Here is a 25,099-nt window from a genome sequence, read left to right on the forward strand (position 1 = left end):
GTGACAAACATTCACACACATATTCATACTCCGATGGATGCCTCGGAGAGCAATTTGGGGTTAGTATCTTACCCAAGGATATGTGATAAGCAGACTAGGGGAAGCCAGGAATTGAACCAGCAACCCTCCGATCAGTAGATGTTCAGCCCTACCGCCTGAGCTACAGCCACCCTTGCAAAGCAGGACTCAGAGTACCAAACAAAGGTGACCTTTATTATGAAGCTGATAGTTTCAGGCCTCGATGGTAACAAACGAAGAAAACTGAGTTACAGATAACTGATCACAGGCACACAGAGACTTACCTGTGGGTCATCACAAAATCTCTATTGAGATCACAAAAGTGTCAACTTACACTTTCCAGTCAACATAAATAAATAAGTGAGACTTAAACACTGTGTGATTCCACAAATGTTAATCTGTCCAAATGATTCAGTGATGTGTAGACTAATAGATCAGAAGATACTGTGGTGTATTACCTACAACATGACTGTAGACGGATCTTATCATAATTATTCCTGAAAGACTTTTACCTTTATTTTTACTCATGTTGCCATAGTAACTTTAATCTCCGAAGACCTGAACTCTTTCATAGCATTTTTATTTCTCTTTGCTATTTGGGCTGATTGGCACCTGATGAATGTAAAAACAAAGAATTACTTTTTACTTGATTTTGCTCTACAATGGCCTGATATCCACATATGGGGACATTCGATTGAAAATTTGATAGAACAGTGGCAGAATAATGTCCTCGTGAGTGGATATCAGGTCCTTGTAGAGCAAAATTTAGTACTGTGGTCTAGACAAGACAAAATGTGATGTCCACATATGTGGACGCCACAGGTTAAATCTTGAAAGCATGCTGAGAAAATGCACAAAGCATTGCAACAAACCACTATTGAACAGTTCACTTATAACTGGATCAAGCTTCCACTTCCTCTTTACACTTACTGAGGTTTGATAACAAGAATAAGACGACACCACATTCACACCAGAGTTTTTGAAGTGTTTTAGAGCAGTGGGTTGATGTGGACGGTTGTTTCTCCTTGTATATTATGTGCATGTGATCACAGCTCTGGGCCCTGTCCTCCGTCTTCCCTCTGCTCTCTTTCAGGTGCTGTTTGTTTTCTGTGTCATTTCCTCTTTTTTCTTTTTTTTAAAAATCTCTTTCCTTCTTCTAATTTCTTCCTCCCCACCTGTCAGCTCTGGCACTGTTACAGTAAAGATGTGTAATCTTTTTTTATTTTACTTTAATACCTGTAAATAGTTAATGTAGCAGTTAAAGCACACTTTCTATAGTAAATGTTCTTCCTCATTTTAACTCTGCAGGCTGATGAACGAAACAACAAAAGATCATTGAGGTTTGTTTCAGTGCAGAGATGGTGCACATAAGACTGCAGCTCCGTGTGAACTTGCAGTTATACAAATAACAATGTTTACACAATATTTTCCATCATTTTGAGAAGTGATCCTTCCTGTCACAGTCTGATCTACAGGTCAGAGTCTAAACACTTTCTGCATATGTTCATGGTCTCAGTCATTAAAGTTTCACATGTTACTGACATGTTAATATTATAAAGTATTTTCCTCATCAGGGTATGAAGAGGACAATAAAGTGCAGTGTGCTTTAGGACCTTATGTTTGCTGGATACTGATGGCGTAAAATAAGACACTGCTACACACAAAACTATTGTCTCAAACCACAGGCTGCATTTCCTCTTTTGCATGTGGCCGAGACGAAAATGAGGCCGTTCAGTAGATTAAAAATAAACCTGTGGCAGAACAGACAGTAACCACCAACAACCCTTCACACACATATCGGCACTGTAGCTATTCTGCATTGTCATTTTTGCGGTTTGATCTTAATGCCTTTAAATTTCATACACAAACAGATGTCATGGTCCTCCAGTCCTCTCTGACTTCCTGTCAGTGCTGTTGTTGGTCCTCTCTCTCTCTCTCCTGCTGTCCTCTCCACCTGGGTGGTGCACCATTCCAGGTTCCTGCCTTTAGCCAAAGCAACTGCTGCTCATCATCCTCATCCGATGCTTAAGGTGGTGGCTGAGCTGTGGGCTTTGCTGGATTGTTGTACTTAGTTTAGTTACTGTAACCAAGACACAGAATAACTCCAGCTTTTTCATTGTAGCTGAAGTACGGGACAAACTGTTCCTTTTCACCTCAATACGAAACGCGTAATATTTTCTCTGAATACGAGATGATTCAGTTTTTTAGGGGACAGTTGGCAACTCTACTAATTAACCTTATGAACAAAATAAAGTCCAACATCAGTAACATCATAGCACCACCCAGCTGTATAGAAACTCCATCATGCTAGCTAGTACCCAGTACGAAAAGGTCAGCATAACGAAAATAAACTCCACCTAAACTTGGTTTATATCTGACCCAGATAGACTGCAGGTCATAACTTCTTACCTGAAGTTCAGTTCACCGCCTCGGGTCTCTGCTCCTCCTGCCTCACCTGCTGGCCTCCACCACTTGCTAATGGTACTCAGTCTGTGGAGGCTCCATGATAGCCACCACACGAAGTAACGACCCTATCTAAATCCCAGTAACGATTGACACGTTCCTGATTTTGGCATAATAACTAGTTACCGTGCTCGTTACCACAATAATAACGTAGTTACTGTAACGCGTTAGTCAACACTGGTGAGAGCTTTGTGATGTTTACTGTGTTTGGAGTCTCAAGTTAGTTTGTTGTCTTGTGTAGTTAGTGTGTAGTGTAGTCGTTGTTTTGTTTTGTGTGTCAGTTCTACTAGTGAATGTCACAGTTGCTGTCTTAAAGCCACCAAAGGCAGACTGCAGTGTAAATGCTGAGTGACACACCTGCTGTCAGACCTGCAGGATTTATCCCTGTGCTGTTCTCATCTGTGTTATAGTGACACAAACAATTTTTTGGAGTTGCATAAATAATTTGTGTGCCTTTTTATTTGATGCAGAACACCTGATTGTTCTGTAAACAGTTTTAAATGGTTTTATAAAAACGTCTGAGCCTTGGCTGCATTTTTAGGTAAATAGTACCATATAACTTTGTTGTTTGCAAAACTTGTGCATATTTTTTAAAAATGTACAATTTGTATTTGCATTTCAAGTTATGAAAATGATTCGTTAAACATGCTTTTGGTTTTTACAGTCAAAAATATCACTTTGTCTGAATTTAGATAAATTGTGCTGATACATTATATCAAAATGGGTAAATAACAGATTGGCAAGATAAACAGTTTTTAAAGGTGAAATATAGAGGCCGAATCAAAAGTAGTCAAAAACAGCCAGTTATACCCTGGACCCCAGAGGGTTAAAGGCTAAAAGCAAAGTTGTCACCAAGTACTGTTTATATTTGTGTGTATTTCTGCAGCTTTTTTAAGTATTAACTTGGTGCCTTTGGGTGAAATAATGGTAATATGACTGATCCATATGCTCACAAAGAATAGCCACTTGTTTCTGTGCTACCAAAAGTTCCCCGGCTTTCATTCAAAATGTGTTTATCGTCAACACCGACACATTAAACTACTTAGACATTATAAATGTGTTCAAGCTCACACTGAGGCCTGTGGGGCACAATCAGCCACTGAGACAGTTCACACATTTATGTGTGTTTGTATATGAATATTTCATACCTTAAGGCTGCCTGTTTATTTAAGGGAGATGAACAAAGTACATTGGAATTGCACATAATAATATCATAGATGATAAATTAAATAGATTTTAAGTAGATGCTTGTGCATTCTTAAAGTCTTATATGTTGAATTGAACTATGTGATCTGTTCAAAGCCTCCCAGTCAGTGCTGTTCTCCATGCCTGTCTGACTGTACATGATGTCATTAGCACAAACACTTTAAAGGTGATCATTTAGGACTTCAGCAATAATACAGACAGCAATGTAGTTAGCAACAAAACAGTTAGTTTTATTGGGAATTAACTTAAAAAACAAACATCAGTCTCCTATTTTCTATCACACAGGAAAGAAGCATCAATATCTGATAATTTATTTATTTGGGGGGGGGGGGGGGGGGGGGGGGGGTCAACAGGAGAAGAATATCTCTAACAAGTTGATTTGTTCTCATCTTAATTTTTAAGTGAAATGTGCATTTTGAGTTTATACACCATGTATATAAGGCGACCGTCCTTTTGCAGTATTTTTGTGTGCTGCGTTTTTCTGTCTTAACAAAAGGGGAACAAATGTGTCTAAGTTCACCCAGGATGATTTGTTTTCATTTTCACATGGTCTTACTGAGGTAATGCGAAAAGACTATGTGCACCTTAGCATATGCTACTTCCGGTGGCACCCAAAATGCACACAGATGGAAGCAAAAGGTGAACTTAAATACAGCTTTAATGCTGGACGACAAAACAGAAAACTGGCTGAAGTAAAATACAAAATAAACTTACACAGGCAGACAGAACACACAACATGAATGAGGGTAGATCGCAACACTTTTGCACTTTTGCAAATATGTAATGTCCTGATAAATCGAGCAGATATTTGAAGTTTACACAGCTACATTCTCGACTGAAAATATCTTAAGCATTTATTTTGTGACCAAGAAAGAGTAATATTAAAACAAAGTAGCTGCCGCCATTGTTGGAAACTAGAATTGGCTGGGCCGCACTATGAATTCTGGGTTAGATCGGGCCACAAAGAATACACCCGACCCATCCTTTCAATCTAAGGAAAAGGACACATTTGGAGGAGTCTTCGAGGTTGGACAGTCTTCGTTGCGTTGCTGTAACGTTATCGACCTACAAATGCGGCCTGCAAAGGATGCAGCCCCTGAATTTGGACACAGCTACGATCCTGGAGACGGCTTCTTCTTGTTTTTGTGTTGAACACTAGCTGACCTGATCGTGACTAGTCAACGAATCGTAGCAACCCCAGTTGTTATTATTGGATGACTCTACACAGGTTTAGCTGAGAGGTCGGTGACAGAAAGTGATTATAGGGTTGTAGCTTACACCGTCCCGATCATTGTGTTCTTATTTCTTAGAGCAAAAGAAGTGTCAGTCTGGACAAATGAACAGAAAAACTAAACAGAGGCAGATTCTGTTGGCATTGATATTTTTTATATTGTCATTTGTGCTAAAATATATAGATATATAATCATTGCCTTTATCTGTCCTAATATGGCTATAATTATGAAGAAGCCAGACAGTCAGAGGATTTATTTTAAACCTTCTACTATTTCCTTTATCTGTGTCTGTGCTGACAAAATGTGCTTTCTTTATTTAGAGTGCAGCTTAGTCCAGAGATGAGCTATGTTATACATTAGGAAAGCACCATGTTCTGTTTCTTCTAAAGTGCAAGACTTCACACCTTTAAATGTTTGTTTGAGACATGACCTATTACAAGTTCCTGTTTTTATAGTTTAGCAAGGTGCTTGTTTCTGCTTTTCTGCATACCTCATACACACGGTTTAAGTTCATTGAAAGGTCGCGTGTCTATGTATGGTATAGCTGGAAACACACACACGCACATGCAGTCTGAGCAGAAGAAAAGCTGCTCTGGAAACATGAGCAACAGTTTGACAGGTGACCAGAAAGATGGTGAAGCTCAGCAAACACGAAGCAATTTGATACCAGAACAAAAGAGAAATGTCTCCCAAGAACAGCAACGACTTCACAGTTTAAAGAAGAGCGATGATTCATAACCATCAAAGAGCAACTCAGAGGATAAACAGAAGAAAAGTGATTTGATTGAGAGGAGAGTGATTCTCAGAGACGGTCACTGAACAGGAGACGTGACGACTTTCAGGACACCTCACTGACATTCATTGATGCAGATGATGATTTGACTGTGACTAACCCGAAGATAACAGTTATATTTGTTACCATTTAAGATATTTTGACTCTAAATGATGTATTTTTTTATTATCGTAAAGCATTTCTAAAACCAGTAACACTGAGATTTTATCCACTTCTGTCTGTAGTTTTGTGTCATGGTCACAAGTCTGTGAAAACAAAGTGAGTGTAATCTCTAAGAGTTCAAACTTAAGTGCAAATTAAAATATTTTGATGAAAATAAAACCATCAGAAATGTTTACATGAACCAAATCACAAAAACTGGAAGATGGAGGATGTAAAACATGGAAAACAATCAGGTACTGAGCAGAATTAATGTGTGGAAATGTCACATCAGGTGTTCAGCATTAAAGGGGACATGAAACACTACATGTATAAATGCTGATGTACATCATGGAGCCCAGCTCTCAAAAACTGACACAGATGTAACTCTGACTGTGAAGCTTAATTTAAGAAATAAGTGCTTAGAGTTATAAAAAGATGTTCAGCGCCATCTTCTGTCAGTACAGAGCATCACATCACCAGGTCAGTTGGCTCGTTTCAGTCAAAGACTCACATCAGTTTATGTTAAGTAACTAATAGCAGAACCAATAACTCAGTGAAAATAAGGACACTTAAACTAAACATCAGTTTAATGGGGTCACTGTTGTGCTGCTGTCAGCTGCAACAATGAGTTTTATGTTAAAACGGAGGATATACTGTCTGCTTTCACCGTCTGTCTCTTTAGCAGTAAGAGGTTCTGCGTTGTTTGGTTAGCTGCACTGACACAGGAAAATCCAGCTGTTAGCTGTAATGTTCAGGTCTGTGAAGCACTTTATGAACGAGGACTTCATGAAGGAGAGTCTGTTTGACATGTTTTGTGAACTTTAAGTTCTTATTTCTTAAATCCAGTTTCACAGACAGTTACATCTGAGTCAGTGTTTGAGAGCAGGGCTCTAAAATGTAAATTATCATTTATACATGTGGTGTTTTTTAATGTCCACTATAAAGGACAAATGTAATTTCATGCATTTGAACCTGTTTTACATACAAGAACATGTTTGAGTAAATATTTAACTATTTTTCACGCAGAACCACTTAACAGTGTCCCAGCTGTAGATCTTCTGTCGTGAGCTGAGAGAAGAAGTGTTTCTATAATCTGCTGCAGAGGACTGTGGAAATGTTTGCTGCATAAATCAGCAGCTACAAACACTGAGAACCTGCCTGGATATCAGCATAAGGACGTGTGTGAGGGGTCACTGGCTGCCCCTGTGTCTGTCCCACCTGTGTTGGAGAACAATAAGGTTTATTATAAAAGCATTGTCTCCCCTTGATGCAAAGTGAAGTTCTGTTTTGTGTTTGAGTCTTTACAGGTGTGTAATGTTGCTGTACCTTATAGGATCTGTTTAGAAGGCGGAGACAGACTCTGTATCTGTGTGGACGAGGAAATCATCTGGTTTTACTTTCATGTAAACATCTGGCCTCAGACACATAACTTATCATTTGTAATTTGTTCTGTGTTGTAAAGATTTTTTTGCAAAACATGTGAAGCTGAAACACTTCTCTATCTTCTTCTGTATCAGTAAAAAAACATTAAGACCTCTCCTGGGAACTGACAGTGACTTGAAGAAGTATTCATACCCTTTGAACGTTTATACATTTTGTCACCTTACAACCGCCAACTTAAATGTTTTTATTAGGATGTTCTGTGATAGACCAACACAAATAGTGCAGAACTGTGAAGTGGTATGAAAATGATACATGGATTTCAAAATTTTAAGCAAATAAAACTCTGAAAAGTGTGGCATGCATTTGTTTTCAACCCACCTTCGTCAATACTTTGTAGAGACACTGCTCGCTGCATTTACAGCTGCAAGTCTTTACCAGCTTTGCACATCTACAGACTGAAATGTTTGCCAATTATTTGTTGCAAAATGGCTCAAGCTCAGCCAGACTGTGAACAGCAATTTTCCAATCTTGCCACAGATGCTCAATGGGATTTAGGTCTGGACTTTGACTGAGCCATTCTAACACAAGAATATTCTTTGATCTAAACCAGGGGTCGGCTGGTGTCCTGCAGGTTTTAGAGATCACCCTGGGTTTGCAGTTGTAGCATGCTTTTTCCATTTTTGGATGATGGATTGAACAATACTCCTTGAGATGTTCAAAGCTTGGGATATTTTTTTTTATTACCTAACCCTGCTTTAAACTTATCTCCAACTTTATCCCTGACCTGTCTGGTGAGTTCCTTGGTCTTCATGATGCTGTTTGTTCACTAATGTTCTCTAACAAACCACTGAGGCCTCCACAGAGCAGCTAAATAGGTGACTTCTGAAGGTAAATGAATGCACTGGATTTTAATGAGGGATATCAGAGTACAGATGGCTGAAAACAAATGCACGCCACACCTTTCAGATTTTTACTTTTTAAAATTTTGAAAACCATGTATCATTTTCATACCACTTCACAAATATGTTCTACGTTGTGTTGGTCTTTCACAGAAAATCTCAATTAAAAAAAGGTGTCAAAATGTGTAGAAGTGCAACAGGTATGAATACTTTTTCCAGGTACTGTAAGCTCATGCTTTGTTCAGATTGATCAGAACTAAATACACAGATTAAAAAAGATGAAAAGAACAAGACAATACATTTGAATAAATGTATTATTCAAATGGGGGGGAATAAATGTCCCCCCTCCCAGCCCCAAAATTAATTTCATACTAATTAAAAAAACTTTCCAAACCAGGTTTTCTTTTTATAAAATTAACTTTGGTGTACTCACTCTTAGTTCTAAGATCTTTAAACTCAATAAGAGAGGAGGTGACGTCATCGTATTCATCTGAACCTGCAATGTTCATATTTTTATTTACAGGATTGTAAAAACATATCACATGAAATTAGTTTCATTAAATCAAAAACAAGTTTCATCTCTAACTGCTCTGTGATTTCCAGCACATATACTGTACCATTTCTGTTTTTCACTTGTGTGACTGATTCATAGACGTCAGCAGTACCTAAAGAAAAAAACAAGCCAGGCTCACATTAATCATTTTATTACAGTTACACTAAAGATCAGAGCAAACACAGAAACACTGTGTGAGTCAAAACCAGGACTGTAAGATCTTTAAATGTTCTTTGAAAAACTGCTGAACACAAACTGAACCTGATAAATGTTCGTGTTAATGGAGGCTTAATAAAAGTCAGCATCCATCCATCCATTCGCTTCTGCTTATCCTTTTCAGGGGCGCTGGAGTCTATCCCAGCTGTCATAGGTCGAGAGGCAGGCTACACCCTTAATGTGTGTGTGTGTGTTAGTCCCCATAGGGAAATAGTTCCTCTGCATTTAACCCATTCACCCAGTGAAGCAGTGGGCAGCCACCAATGCAGCGCCCGGGGAGCAGTGTGTAGGGACGGTACCTTGCTCAGGGGTACCTCAGCCGTTCAGTGGAGTTGAACTCCCAACCTTCCAATCATGGGGCCACCACTCTACCTACTGAGCTATCCCTGGACAGGTCGCCAGTCTGTCGCAGGGCTCACACACAGGGACAGACAACCATTCCCTCGCACATTCACACCTATGGGCAATTTAGATTGATCAATTAGCCTTTCCCCACTAAAAGTCAATATTAATAATGATAATAAAGATTGTTTTAAATGCTGACCATGTTGAAGAGAGCCGTACACATGAGTTTCATCCTGGTTGACTCCATGATTTGTGGAGGAGCCCGGACTGTGACTCTCAGACTGGATCGACCTAAAACAGGAAATAAACATAACCTGTCATGGTCCTCGGTCTTTTGTGTTTTTCATTATTATGATCTTGTGTTTGTTCTGTTTGTGTACTGGGGTTTAGACTTTTTAGTTCCTAGAGTTTGGTTTCTGTGTTCCCTCTGTTTAGTGTCTGTACCGTGTCTCTGTGCATTTCCTGTTTTATTGTGAAGATCCATGTCTTCTGTTAGTGTGTTCAGTTTATGTTTTCCCCTGTCTCATCAGTTCGATTTGGTTCAGCTGTGTCTTCCTCCTGTTTGCTATTCCACGTTTCCCTCTGTGTGTATTTATAGTGTGTGTCCTCGTGTGCTTGTTGCTGGTTCGTCTGTGTTCTTTCCCTGCATCATTCTGTGTCGTCCCCCGTGTCTCCCTGCATCACCATTTTGCCTTTGCTGTTTCTGTTTGTTTCACCTCTTTATGAATAAAACTCATTTGCATCTCAGCTGCCTGCATCTTGGGTCCTAATTCTCAGCCTCCACTCATCTGCCACGGCAGACGTGACAACAATAAACTCAAAAGTAACTGATGTTTGTTTAAAATAATAATAAAAAGTATTTTACCAACCTGGTGAAGCAGGAATCTGTAAGATAAGATAAGAAAACTTTATTAATCTCAGAGGAAACCAAGCGGTCACAGTGGCTCAAAGACAGTAAGAACAGTAACTGACTAAACTAAATAATATAATATATCACAAAGTATGAATAATAATGCACACCACAAAAAGTAGAGAATTTCAATTCTGTTGTACCAGCTGCAAATGGCAGCATTTCATCGTGCAGTCGATGGATGTTAGTAGCAGCAGGTATAGAGTATTGCACATTGAGATATTTACAGACACCAGTGTGTGCATGTGTGCTTTCACATGATGATGTATGTTGTAGAGTCTGACAGCAGCTGGAAGGAAAGATCTCCTAAATCTCTCCTTCACACTGTGGGTGCAGCAGCCTGTCACTGCAGGAGCTGCTCAGTGCTGTCAGAGTGACCTGCGTGGGGTGGGAGGTGTTATCTAACAGGGGTGACAGCTGAGCCACCATCCTGTCACTGACTACCTCCACTGGGTCATGAGGACGTCCCAGAACAGAGCTGGTCTTCTTCATCAGACTGTTCAGATTCTCTCATTTACAATTATTATGTTTAATTGTTTCACTGATATTTTGTGTCATCAGATCAGAATGAATGTTTGAATATTTAAAGTGAATGTAGTAAATAATCTCTGTAAAACTATCTAATAGTGAAATGTTCATATTTTATTTACAGGTTTGTAAAAACATATCACATGAAATTAGTTTCATTAAATCAAAAACAAGTTTCATCTCTAACTGCTCTGTGATTTTCAGCACATATACTGTACCATTTCTGTTTTTCACTTGTGTGACTGATTCATAGACGTCAGCAGTACCTAAAGAAAAAAACAAGCCAGGCTCACATTAATCATTTTATTACAGTTACACTAAAGATCAGAGCAAACACAGAAACACTGTGTGAGTCAAAACCAGGACTGTAAGATCTTTAAATGTTCTTTGAAAAACTGCTGAACACAAACTGAACCTGACAAATGTTTGTGTTAATGGAGGTTTAATAAAAGTCAATATTAATAATGATAATAAAGACTGTTTTTCAATGCTGACCATGTTGAAGAGAGCCGTACACATGAGTTTCATTCTGGTTGACTCCATGATTTGTGGAGGAGCCTGGACTGTGACTTTCAGACTGGATCGACCTGAAACATGAAATAAACACAATAAACTCAAAAGTAACTGATGTTTGTTTAAAATAATAATAAAAAGTATTTTACCAACCTGGTGAAACAGGAATCTGTGAAAGAGACAAATGTTATTACACATGTTTGTCATGTATAAATTGTTCCACTGATATTTAGTGTCATGAGATCAGAATACATGTATATGTGTGAATAATTAAAGTGTATGTAGTAAATAAACTCTCTAATACAGCATGAAAAGAAGAGGCTCTTACACTTGGACTGTCTGCAGCGATACAACAAGAGCAGGAGAATAATAATGAGAGAGACTCCACAAACCAGTCCAACCATCAACCACACAGGAGATGAAGAGCTGTCAGCTCCTGACATGGTTACTGTGACAACAAACAATAATTAATTATTAATAAAGTATAAAACAAACACTGAGAGCACAAATCTCTGCTAAGGCAGCTCACTCTGTTGACAGCATTTGCTTTCAAAGAAAAAACATATTGTATTTTCAGTGTATTTTTTTGTTTGTACTGTGAGAAGTTTGTAGTTCAGTAAAAATAAGTCCAAAGGCAGATTTTTTCAACATGACAACAAGAGCAGATGTGAAATGTAAAAGTGAGGTCAGAGGTCAAACGTAACTTGATATTTTAAATCTTTATACAGTATTTTCTATATGTTGACAAGACACAACACCTTTGTAAGAATCATAGTTTCTATGTTATAAGGATTTTTATTGAGTCATAAAGTTGACCTTGAAGACCTCGGTGGCTGTAGCCAAATGTTAATGGATAGTTAACATGACTGCAGCTCGTCAGTGAGGTAACCAGGCAGGTCTGCTGGGATCCTTTCTAGGAAAATAAGATTTGTATGCTAACAGATTTTCCCCTTGTTTCAGTTTCTTCCTGCTTCAAGATTAGTTTTCATGCCATCATTCACCTCCAGTCAGACGCCTGCCACCTTGGATCATTACCCCCCTATTCACCACCACTGCTGCCCCCCTCGGAGCCTGTTCCTCACTTGCCTGCCTGCCCATCATTCAGCAGTTTCCACAGACCTCTGCCTTCATCCACTAAACCCAGCTAGTCTGGACTCCAAGTAAGGCATTGTTGCAGCCACACTCTCTGTCTTGTCACATTCCCTCAGATTTCCTGCCCTAACTGCTCTCTCCTCTCCCACAGATCTGCCGCCCTCACGCTGTTATGTCCGCTCCTCTGGCCTGTCTCTCTCACCTCAGTTAAGATCTTTTTGTAGGACTCACTCATTAAGTTTAGGTTCATTTATGTTTTGTTCTTGTTGACTGAGTCAAAGCTCGCAATCTGTTTTGTTAAATGAATTATCCTTTGTTTGAATAAAGAAACTGACTGATTACATCCTCTGCTGTTTTCACCTGAGTCCCACACATAAGTCCTGAATCACAATGATATTAAACCTGACAATTTAGAGATATTACATAATAGTTTTATAAAGTTCTGACTAAATAGATCCAGGTGGATTTAAACATTAAAAGAGATAATATGATGTTATTTCTCAGTCATGAAACTCATTTACAGAAACACATCAAATGTTTTGATCCTGCTCACCTTTAACTGACATCCAGCTCTGTGCTGACTCTCTTCCTGAGTACTGACACTTGTAGAAACCTTCATCAGACTTTGACACTGCAGAGATCTTCAGCTCCCCTCGGGGATCATTTTGAATAAGTTTGTCATTGTGATAGAAAAACACATTGGAAAGTATTTTTTGTGTTCTCAAACTGCAGCTCAGACTAACAGAAGCTCCCTCAGTCACAGGATGAACAGGACTCACCAGGATAGGAACATAATCATAATAATAATAATAATCTGTGAAAACAAAAAAACAAACATATTGTTTCAGTCACATCAGCTGATGCAAACCTTTGAGAAAAAGCTGTGAGTCGTGTCTCATGATCTACATGCAGACCTGGTTTTCTGAGTGATTATGAGGACTGGAAATATAGTTGGGTTGTTCCCTGCAGGAGTCAAATTATTGACGGTGACATTATTGAATGGTTAAAGGTAGAAATTGTAAATGTTTCTATGTTTGTGTTATTTTGCATGACGTGTTTCCCAAATTTCTCTGAATTGAGACATTAAAGGTTCATCTAATGTGACGACAGAGATGTTGAGCTTTGTTGAGTTTTATTCTGACAGAGAAAATAAAAAATACTGTTGGCAAATTATGACAAACTGGATTATGAACGGATGAAGAGAAATTAGACCAACATCCAAGAATATTTTGATGCTTTGTTGCCTGAAATTGTCTGAAATTCTCATTTTTGTTTGTGTTGCCACATAGAATTACTTCACATAGAGCAAAGCTGAGACAAATGTTCATGTGACGTCTAAATCATTCAGATCCAAGTAGTAAATGTATAATAACACACTCTGTACAGTGATGTTGACTGCACTGCTGAACTCTCCTGATCCAGACTCACACCAGTACACTCCAGTATCTGACTTTGATGTGTGGATGTTACATGTGGATCCAGTCATTCTCCTACAGTCAGAGAGTCGGCCGTCCTCAGAGAACTTCCTCACTCTCCACTCAGTGAAGTTTCCCTCACAGGTCAGTGAGACAGAGTCAGAGGTGAAGTGTTGCACTCTGTCAGGACTCACTGTGAGAGACGCTGCTGAATGAACATCTGGAAACAACATGCAGTGAAGAGACAAAGCTCACAGATGTTAGGATTCAAAATATCACAGTGAAAATATTTGTTTGTTTGAAGCTTTTGTTTTGAAAATCAAATTTAATAGTTCAATATGATAAAGTGTTTGTTTGGTGAGACAACACTGAGTCTGACAACAAGCCCTGAATCACACAGACAGTCAAATCAATGGAAAACAAAGGAGCCGAATACTGACATGTTTAAGATGATCTAACCCACATGCTTTATCTGCTGGCAGCTCATGTAGAGCTTGGTACACGTCATGTGACATCATGAGCTTTGAGTCATCACTCTCAGCATCATCCACCTGATACAGATCACTCTGAACACACTTCAGTCATTTGCTGTAATGTTTCTGTCATAATTCTGTGATATTGTCTGTTTCACAGATTCCTTCTACAGTGAGATATTTTGCAGCAGCAGGACCAAAACTAAAAACCTTTGAAGTATATTTTAAATGAACAATAACAGCAGCTGTTATTTGTGACGTCTTCTTCTAGCGTCCATCTGTAGTCAGTGTTTCTCTTGTATTTGTCAGAGCTGTTAACCTGCCTGCTGACATCTTTGTTTCTTTATTAACTATATTTGACTTTTTTATCTGAACACCTACCTGAGCACCAAACAAAGAGTCTTAACTGTGTAAATCCTGTCTGTGCACTAAGTAAAAATAATCAGTACAAACAGAAACATGAGTTTAAATATCAAAACATTTAAAATCTCATAGATGTCTTTTGTTTTTCATGTTATCACATTACATAAAAACTGAAAAATAAGAAAAGGAAACAAGGAAATTCAGTTTGGTTTGATCACAGAGAGAAAGGAAAATATTCAGTTCATTTGTTCTTTTGGGGAGTTTTAATATAAACGGAGATAAATGGTTGTCATGGAGATGAGATTTTAATGGTCTAAATCCTGGTGAATAAAAATGATGACCTAACATGAGCTCATTGAAAGGACAGAGAAATAAACTGACCTGCAGACCAGACAAACTTTGGTTGACTGTGATCAGTGTGATACTCTGGGTCTCCTCTTCCAACTCTGCACACATATCCTGCTGTGTGTGTCTGTCCATGAATGATGTAGGAGTCCTGTGCAGTCCCACTGCCATCAGGTAGCAGCTCATAACTGGAGGATTTCTCTGATAGATCAGGAACAGCTTTATACCAGTAGAAGCTCCATCCTGCAGACGGATGTTCAACCTCACAGTTCAGAGTTACTGAGGCTCCAGGACTCAGCCATGATGGAGACACAGTGAGGACAGGACGGGGTTCATCTGTTCAACAAAGATTTTCTCTCAGTGAACATGTAGTACAGTCTCTGAACAGTGAGCTCAGTTTATACAAAGAATAATAATCTCAGTCTATATGAACAGAAACACATTTTACAAAGTGTTCAAACAGCTTAAAGCAAACATGACTTACTGTCAGAAACTGTCAGTGTGACTGAATCACTCCACTCTGTTGTTTTATTCTGTGAACTTTTCATTCTGCCCTTACAGCGATAGTTTCCACTGTTGGATGATGAAGCAGAAATAATCCTGTATTCATTTAGATTTGGAGGTTTTCTGATGCTGTTTGTTTCCCACTCATAATCCCACTCAGTGTCTCCTCCATGGATCTCACATCTGACAGTGATCGTCTCTCCTCTGTATATCTCAGACCAGTTTGGATGCAGAGTCACAACAGGCCTGTTTGAGACTGTTAATGTTCAAGAAAGTACAATAAAAACATGTGAAAGACAAAAGGTTCAGTTACCATCAGATGTAGTGTTTTGTAGGAAGTTACATTTACACTCACCAGTTGTGTCAATCCTGACTGACTGACTCCACTCTGTGTAGTAAACTGGTTCTCCTCTTCCTCCTCTGCAGCTGTAGAGTCCTCCCTCTGAGACACTGATTTGTCCATTTGTCACAGGTTGATAAGATTTCCAATCTCTGTACCAGTAGTATTTCCATCCAGATGATGATGATGGGTTCACAGAGCAGGTCAGGGTCACACTGCCCCCTACTAGAACAGCTGTCCTATCAGCTCTCAGTTCAGCCTTTGGTTTGGCTGCAGTTCAGTTTAGAACAAGAACATAAAAGTAAAAATGACTGAATCAGAACAATTTAAAGATGGAAATATGTAAATGATCAAATATCACAAAACCATAGTTGAGATAAAACAAACTGTGCCACACAAAATATTCTGTATTTCTGTTTTGATCAAAACAGTGAATTTGTTTTATTTACTTTTGTGTATTTTAATTTATTACGTACATGCACATTTCAAATAATTAATTTGAAGCATGACTGAGTTTATTGATCAATAATGAGGAAGTAACCCAGGTCAATATGATCTGATTGTATTTTGAACATGTGAGAATTGCTCCTAAATGAGTGTGAGCAGTTATCATTTCATTGGTGTTGTTCTTTACTTTTGTTTTTGGTGTATTGGGATTTGGTGAGTCACAGTTGGTTTTCTTTGGTGTCAGTTAGCACGTTATGTCCTTGTGTTCTTTACTAAATCTGATGTTGAAGCCTCTGATAGCTAAGATGAGACCTAGTAAGGTTGTTTTATATTCTTTTGCTGTGGAAGCTGACATTTCCTGTCGCACAGATGTCTTTAGACCACACTAATATGCACAGTCAACTTCACCAATGCCATTACAGGGAGCAGTTTGGATGTGATTTCCAGCTGAGCTGTTAGGAATGCTGGAATAAGACTTCAGTGTTTGTGTTGCAAAACAGATCAGGTTTATCAGCCGAGTGCAGATCTCAGAACTGAAATCTGAGACTGTTGAACCTTGATGGTGATCCACACCTAGGAGATCTGAACCTCCACTGAAATCTTCTGTTCCTGCTGGATCAACTCATATTCCAGAGATCAGAAAACTGACTCACACTTCTGAACTTTGATACGACGCCACAATAATCTCTGTTACTGCGACACACAGAGGATTTAATCCAAGAACTGATTCCACACCAGACTGTGACTGTGAAAGGTTTCTCTGTAAATCTGTGGACAGCTGATTTTGTGCTTTCAGTGTTGTAATTCCATTCATTGTGTTGGTGTTGTACTGGTAACTCACTGTGTTACTGATTATAACTAACCAGCCACTCTGCAGGTCTAGTGAGTAAACTGAGCCGACTTATATTGATCAAAGTTTGAAGAGCAGCTGAAAGAAAGCTGGTTAACCCTGAAGGAGCTAACACAGGTTAACAAGTAGTTAACATAGATAAGAGTTCAAACTAACCTGAACTAGACAGAAAGAGAGATTTTTACATATTGCTGTTTAATTTTATTTAAATATTTTATTCTGGTTTTCAGATGCATAAATTAATGTAAACTGGAAACTGATTGTATATTTCTGTGTCTTCTGTTTCCCAACTACAAGTTCAAAGTTCACCCTGGTCCTGGTATGTATTATTGGTTATTAGTTGTTATTTTATTTTAATTTTAATTTTGTTTTATCTTTAGTGAAGTATTGAGTTTTCCCATGTACCATGAATGCACCGCTGCACTGCTCATGTTAACTTTCTTTCACTGCAGCTCTCTGCAGGCAGCAAGGTAAATTTCTCTGTATATTGCACTGTGTTTAAAGGGTAAAAGAACTCCATGAAACGTAGTTTTGAGCACTGATTTTGCTTTGCAGATGCACAAAACTGCTGTGGTGGGGTGGCTGTAGCTCAGGAGGGTTGGTGGTTCGATCCCTGGCTCCCCTAGTTTGCATGCCAAATATCCTTGGGCAAGATACTTATGGCGTATGAATGCGTATAATTGATAGTTAGAAAGCACTTAAAGTATAGATAGTAATGCCTGTGTGAATGGGTGTGTTGTATAGAGCGCTTTGAGTACTCCAGGAGAGTAGAAAGAACCAGTCCATTTACCATGTGGAACTTGCAATCCTGTAACGTGTTGAGCTACAGAGTTCATGTATTGTGTGAGCAATAAATTAACTCCGGTGAGTCTCTGATTGTGCAAATTAAATTTGATTCACAGTCCGGTTTCTAATTTATAAAACTTTATAAAACAGCTTCTATGTGATTGTAGAAGCTGTTAACGATGTCTTCGATGTGTTAGCCCTGTAAAAAAATATGCTAGTGTATCCACATGTGCTACCTTTGCAGGTGCAAGTGTTGCATTTTGAGGAGAATTTCATTTTGAGGAAAGAAAAGCTAAATTTGAGTGAACAAAATGAATTGCTGCGTGCAAAAATGTATTTCAGTGTTTGCTGTTATCCACACATACCCCAATAGCAGCCCCTTTTGCTCTGTTTTTGCATTTGCGTTTGCTCGCAATGTGTTGCTTGCGCTTCTCAACATTTCTGCCCAGCGCGTTCAGATCGATAGTATCGATCCCAAGTCGGCATCGGTATCGGATCGATACTAGCCTGGTGAGATTGATTCTTTACTTTACAAACTCTGCTTGTTTGCTATGCTGTGCTTTCGGCAAAAACGAAACAACCAGGTCACTGGACTCACCGCTCCTGTGACAGCGGAGAGCACTTTGCTCCCTCTTCCCTCACTTTCGGTGTTGCTGACATGTCATGTGACTTAGACACTTTGGGGGTTGTTAAGTTGTTTACATATTAATTATATTTTTTTGTTTTTGTGAATTTTAATTGTAATTTTTGTATTAGTTTATCAACAGTATTTGTTTTAATTTGTTTACTGGTTTGCGTGCACTTAAGATTTAAAAAAAAAAAAAAAAAAAAGGATCACCACCACGGCAGACCTGATGGCATTTTCATGCTTCGCAGCATCATTTATTCTTACAATAATCACATAGTTGCTGTAACAGTACATTCAATGGCTGCAGCTCTCCCGCTGGCAGCCATACACATCACCACCACCAAACCTGCAGCGGAATCGCAGAACACGCCCTGCCACAAAACAGCCAATCAGAATTTTTTGCATCCTTTTTTTTTGCCTGTCCCGTTTGGCTCTTTTGCCATCAGAATTATTGTCTAAAGGCAAAGAAAGACACCCAACGGATTTACTTTACCAAATTGACCATCCCAGCCTTGCCATAATGGTCCATTTGAGTCACCTTTTGTTTATTTTATTTTCACTTGCTGAATACGGGACAGACTTGACTGGGGGAAAGAAGGGGAGAAAGAAAGAGGGAAAGAGAAACAGCTGAGAAGAGGGACGGGGGAGAAGGGCAAAAAACAAAAACCAACAGAATGGGCAGGAAAAAAAAAGAAAGAAAAAAAAATGCATATATCGATCACCTGGATCACCTGTTGAGAAAGAAAAAGGAAAACAAGCAGAAGAGAAGAAGAGTAATAGAATAAACAACATCACAATGCCGCTCTTTCGGCTCCGAACCGGCTCTTCAGGTTGTTTTGTTGCTTTAATTAATTTTTATCTCTAAAAAGAGCCGGAAATCCCATCACTACTGGGTGGACCAATTACAATACATCCCTATTGAGATGAAAAGGAACACAGTTTGTCCCGTACTTCAGCTAGAATGAATGTTTTTCCTATCCGGTTGTTCAGTGATGACGCGACGAATCCTACTTCCGGGCCTAAAGTAGTCTGCGTTTAATATAGCTTTTGTGTTGTTAACATGTTTAATGTTATGTATTTTCTTCTATTTGATCTCAAAAAGCTCCTAAAACAGTCAGTGATCACTGTTGACCTCCCTCGCTTTTATTACCGCTAATCATTTATTTAAGCTCAGTTTTTAAAACCTTAGGATGTAATTACAGCCCAGCCCATGCAGCAGTATATGAATGGCTAACCTCGTATTGTGGATGGATTATCTCAGTTGTTCTCCTGGCTGAAGTTTGGTCCTTTTACAGCATCCTGCCATGCGATTACATTTGTTCCTGACCACCGAGAACACTCACGTTAACTTTTATCGAGTGGAAAAAAAGTTAGCTTGTTTATATTATGCTAACATAGCTGTGTCGCTAGCGGTCACGTAGCACATCATTATATACCAGCTAGCCCAACTTCAGTAACCCTACAAACGTCACTGCGGTTTAGTTTTCTGTCTTCATTTATGCTGGAAGTGATAGCAGAGCTGTACGTTTTAATTTGTTTCCAAAACCCCGCAGTCAGGACATGCTATATTGTATTTAGATAGAAGCTAGCGAGCTAACTCCCTGCTAACTTCTAACTCCGTTAAATGTCATAAATTCCGTTTTAATCGATGCCTGGATGTTAAACTCAATTGTTACACCTGGTAGAGCAGAACGCTGATCATTTTGTTAAAGATGAAAGACTTTAGACAGTTTTTCAACTCTCAGTAATGCCATAGTGATCGTTTGATATATGGACCTGCAGCGGAGTTTAGACCCAGACACGGCTAGTGACGTCAGACTGAACAACCGGATAATACCTGGTGGTCTAGTCAATACACGGGCAGATTTTTGGACGGCACACTTGGGATGTCATTGTCCTCCATTGTCCATGATTACATTCATTGCAGAGAAACAAGCACAGGGCTCTCACTGATTTAGCGTTATGACTAATTATATATTTTCATGTACTTTATATTTGTTTTTTAGTTGAGGACATTTTAGGAGGACACTGCAAGTTACACAATTACGCAGTGAATTGGTGTTTATTATTATTATTATTATTATTATTATATCTACAAGAGTTTTGTTGTTGGTCTTATCATTTTATTTTGTTGTATTTATCCGCGACACGCTAAGGCTGGTCCGTGAAAATATTGTCTGACATTAAACCAATTTGTGGCACAAAAAATGTTAGGGACCGCTGATCTAAGTGACTTATATATTATGTTTAACCCGAGTAGGGAAAGACCACAGGGGGGGGGGTTGAAAACAATGTGCGGGAGCCTTGACCAGCCGGTCAGCTGGTGGGTAACAGGCATCTCTGAAAACGTTAGAGCACTTTTACAAATATGCGATGTTTTGATAAATCGAGCAGATTTTTGAAGTTTACACAGCAACATTCTCACCTGAAAATATTGTAAAAGTTTATTTTGTGATCCAGACAGAGTAATATTTTAAACTCCGCCACTCTGCGTTCTTCTGCCACTGCCTCGTTTGAGTTTTGGATGAAATGCATTCTGGGATATTTGCCTGGGTTTAGCTACAGCAGCTAGTGAGCTGATTAGAGACCAAAACAGCCAATCAGAATTTTTTGCATCCAAGTCTGTGATTGGTTGGTTTTGTGGCACAAATATAAAAGCATGCAGAAACAGTTGAACGCGCAGGGGTAGAAATGTTGAGAGCGCAAGCAACACATTGCAAGCAGGTCCGTGATCTGAACAAGAGCAAATGCAAAAACTGAGCGAGAAGGGCTGCTGTTGTGTGTGTGTATGGATAATTGCAAAATTATGGATATGGATAATTGCAAACACTGAAATGAAGCAGCAATAAATCTTTGTTCATTCAAATTTAGCTTATCTTCGCTCAAAATAAATTTCTCTTCCAAATGCAACACTTGCACCTGCAAAAATCTTTTATACGTGCGCTTAAAATAGTGGCACAAAAATAACGCCATAGCTTACATGTGAGGTTTTAACTAACTCTCCATTGGAAACACTTTTCATGGTTTATTCGATTTGCACTGAAATGTATTTTTATTGTTGGTATATTGGTATTGGCCAGTAGGGATGGGTACCGATATGGGTTCTGACAAAAAAATAAAAATATAAGAGGCTTTTGGACAAAGTTTGTGTTCTCCATTCTTTAAGCAACGGTTTGAGCACCGTTTAAGCACCAGCACGTTTCAAAAGTAACGGTTTGGCACCGGATAAAACCTAAATGATACCCATCCCTATTGGCCAGTAAGAACTGTATAGATGATATCTAAAGAAAAAATATAACACTTAGAGGAATTTGATTTTACTCTTCTTTTAATTCATACAAATGAGATACAGGGAAAATTAGTCGGTAGCAGGGCCTTTTTTAGCCAATTTTTGGGGGTGCTGAAGCAAAATCCTTTTTTTTTTTTTAAACAATATTTGCTGTTTGTTTGACACACTACTAAAAATATATAAAAAAAAAAACATACAGCACTTGGTTGAGACGTAATATTTTAACAACAAAAGTATAGATACCCCCCCTCTCTCAAAATGGTTTGTTCCAGCTCGCCTTTCCCCTGCTCTGACTCTAGCGCCCTTTCTGCCAAACCGAATGTGGCTGAGACGCAGCGGAGCGGAGGTGTAAGTGCCTGGCTTAAAACAGGACATATTAGCTGCATTTAACCATCAGTTACTCTTTATATAGTTAGGTAGGAGTCAGACCATGTTTCTTTTTAACTGAAAAACATTACACCAGGTAACCTGCAGGGTTGAAAACGTGTTTCCCGACGTTTGCTACCCTACAATGCGTCCTGCTCTGTAGTAAAATCAGCAACATTTGACCGTCCTGTTGCTCCATTGAAATGTATACAGCCTATTTAAAATCTAAAACTTAAAATTGTCTGTAGCCTGCTGTTGTTACCACTGTCCTGTTTGAACAGAGCGTTCTCACTCCCGAGGCGTAACATGTCGACGTTTTGTCACGTCCCGCGGCGTTCCTGAGGAACGCGAAAGGAGACCTTCGGCGTTCTTATGGTACGCGGCGGGTTATGGCTGGAATCCAGTGCAATGACGCTCCCGCGGTAATAGACGTTCCAGCCCTGTATTCCAGCCCTAAACCTAACCTTATCCCTAGCCCTGACCATAACCTTATTCCTGACCTTAACCAGGACTTTAATGATGTTAAATAGCGTGTTTCTAAGCGATTTGAAGAAAAAGAGCGAACATGTGTAGGTTCAGTCCAGACGGTTCTCATATTTCCTCTTTTTCCGAGGTCGTCATTTAGGAACGTGGTGGGTAGCCGAAAACGTAATATGGTGACGATTTGTCACCTAGCGTAAAATGTTACGCTTTGGGAGTGAGAACGGGTTGGTTTGAAATGGATACTAACTAGCTAACTGACTGGGTGCCCATTAACCTTATATGTTACTGTGTGTATGTGCGTGTGTGTACGTGTACAGAGAGACAGCCAGGTTCATAATGGATATTAGGACGTTTTCAACAAAAAAAAAAAAGGAGCCACATTCAGGTAAAAGTGTAAAATCAAATGATCCATCAATCAAGAATAATGTTGGTCTAGTGTTTCAATATTTATATCTTTTATTAGATGTTCATGTGGTTTGGTTATTTGCCTTTTGGTTGAAAGTACACTGAGAGAGGACTTCTTGTTAGGGATCTTAATAGTATTTTTTTCATATTAATGTAATTTTTTTCATCTAATTGAATCTATTTGTGTATGATTGTCAGTCCAAAGAGGGAGAGAGGAAAGAGGGGAACGTGAGGAGAAAGTACAAGGTCAGGAAGAACCAGGTAAGAAAACAGACAGGGAACAGTGACAGGCAAAACAGAAACTGTTAAACTGACAAAGAGAAAAAAACTAATTTTACTCATAAAATCTGGAAGTTGTGTTCTCCTGATATTAAAGATGCTAAACAGAATCTGCAAAACAAATTGTGTTGAAACATTTTTTGAACACAACATTATAATTGATTGGGGAGATTAAAATTAATGATATATTTTTATGTGGTTCAGTCACAACTCTACTAAAACCTCAGGTAATAATAGATTGGGCCAACTTTTGGACCGTCCAGTTGTCTGAGTGACTGCCGCAGTACGTACAGAGCAGAGTGCTCTGTTTATATTCTAAAGATGTTTTAAGCTAGCTTGTTTCAAAGATTCTGTACAGCAGCTTTAAATATTTTCCACAAGCACACATAGAGGCTCCTGACTACGGCAGTAATGCTCCGACAATCCACCAAGCAATGCGGCTTCGTAGCTTGCCATTTTCTGACAGATTTCTGAGCGCTGTGGACCACATAAAATTGGTTCGAGGTCAGTAAGCACAGCCAGAATTCATATATAAGGCGCACTGTTGATTTTTGAGAAAATTAAAGGATTTTAAGTACGCATTATAGTGTGGAAAATACAGTATACAGAAGAAAATAATATATCGCAATATATATCGTTACCGCACATGCTTCAAATTATACCATGATATGGATTTTTGTCCGTATCGCCCAGTCCTAACCTGAATTAATAGACCAGCGTGTTCTGACAAACCATCCTACTTTGACAAACCGTCCCACCGTAAGTAGTTTATGCACATTTCTGCTGTCACAGAATAATTCCAGCACAAATTTAAGTTGGTATGACGGTTTGCCACTTAACTTTGCCCATCAGAGTATGCTTGTAGCTCATAATTATAAAGCCAGGACGGTTTGCCACTTCATTTTACCCGTTATAGTATGCTTGTATGTAACAATCGCAAAGGTAGCATGGTTTGGCACTTCATTTTACCCGTCAGAGTATGTTTCCAGCTCTTATTAAAAAAGGTAGGATGATTTGACACTTAATTTTAGCTGTTAAAGTATGCTTGTAGGTCACATTCACAAAGGTAGGATGGTTTGGCACTTAATTTCATGGACAACATGTACGGGCTCAAATTGTGGTCATAAATATTTTGTACTTGTAAATCAAATGTGTATTTGTGAACTGAGTTTTGTTTTGTAACCTTGTAAACCAAAATATGGGAAAATTGTATGTTTGTGCATCTACAGATGAAAATGTGTGTGTGTGTAAAAAAGATTTGTGTTTGTATAAAAATATTTACACGAGTTACAATTTTTTTGTTAAGGTCTGCTTACTGAAACAAAGCAAAAACTATTTGTGATTTTATGCTACACACAGTAATTTTGACCTGATTTTTCTTCCTTTCAGCTGATTGGTTAATGTCATATCAATCACAAATGTAACAATCCAATCAAGAAACAGATTTGGCTGCTTGGGGTGCTTTACTGAGCTTCAGGTCCTGGAAGGGTAATACAGGTTAGTGATGTGCGATACCACTGATTTCCTTTTCGATCCAATACCAAGTAAAGTTACGGGTGGTATCGACGATACTGATCCGATACTTTGTACAAAAACTTAATGTTTCATTGTATTTCATAATGCAATATTTAATTGTATTATGTAATTGTAATAATATAGCTTCATAATAATTACAGGACATCAGACTACTTGTTCTTATTACTTAATAATGCAGAATAACCATATAGAAATAAAAAAAAACTTGTTGAAAAAAAAAAACAAAAAACGTTGTGCGCTATTTGAACATGTTGCTGCCTGCAGCACTAAAGGACTCTGCGAGAGACGTCTGTCTCGC

The 25,099-nt window shown here is 38.7% G+C and overlaps 2 protein-coding genes across 2 annotated transcripts in view; both read right to left on the bottom strand.

Annotated features, from left to right (window-relative positions):
• Window positions 1–25,099, bottom strand: part of LOC308407851 (basement membrane-specific heparan sulfate proteoglycan core protein-like) — a gene marked incomplete at both ends in the record, with an annotated part of 160,923 nt that overhangs the window by 123,209 nt on the left and 12,615 nt on the right. The window lies entirely within an intron of this gene.
• LOC308400088 (Fc receptor-like protein 5) overlaps window positions 1–25,099 on the bottom strand; it is a gene marked incomplete at its 3' end in the record, with an annotated part of 49,018 nt that overhangs the window by 16,651 nt on the left and 7,268 nt on the right. Inside the window, exon 4 of the mRNA XM_080887588.1 lies at window positions 15,748–16,002. Within this exon, the coding sequence (XP_080743714.1) occupies window positions 15,748–16,002 (255 nt within the window). The remainder of the gene's footprint in view (window positions 1–15,747; window positions 16,003–25,099) is intronic.

The sequence above is a fragment of the Rhamphochromis sp. 'chilingali' genome, assembly GCF_963969265.1.
Source record: "Rhamphochromis sp. 'chilingali' genome assembly, chromosome: 1".
NCBI classification, from domain to species: domain Eukaryota; kingdom Metazoa; phylum Chordata; class Actinopteri; order Cichliformes; family Cichlidae; genus Rhamphochromis; species Rhamphochromis sp. 'chilingali'.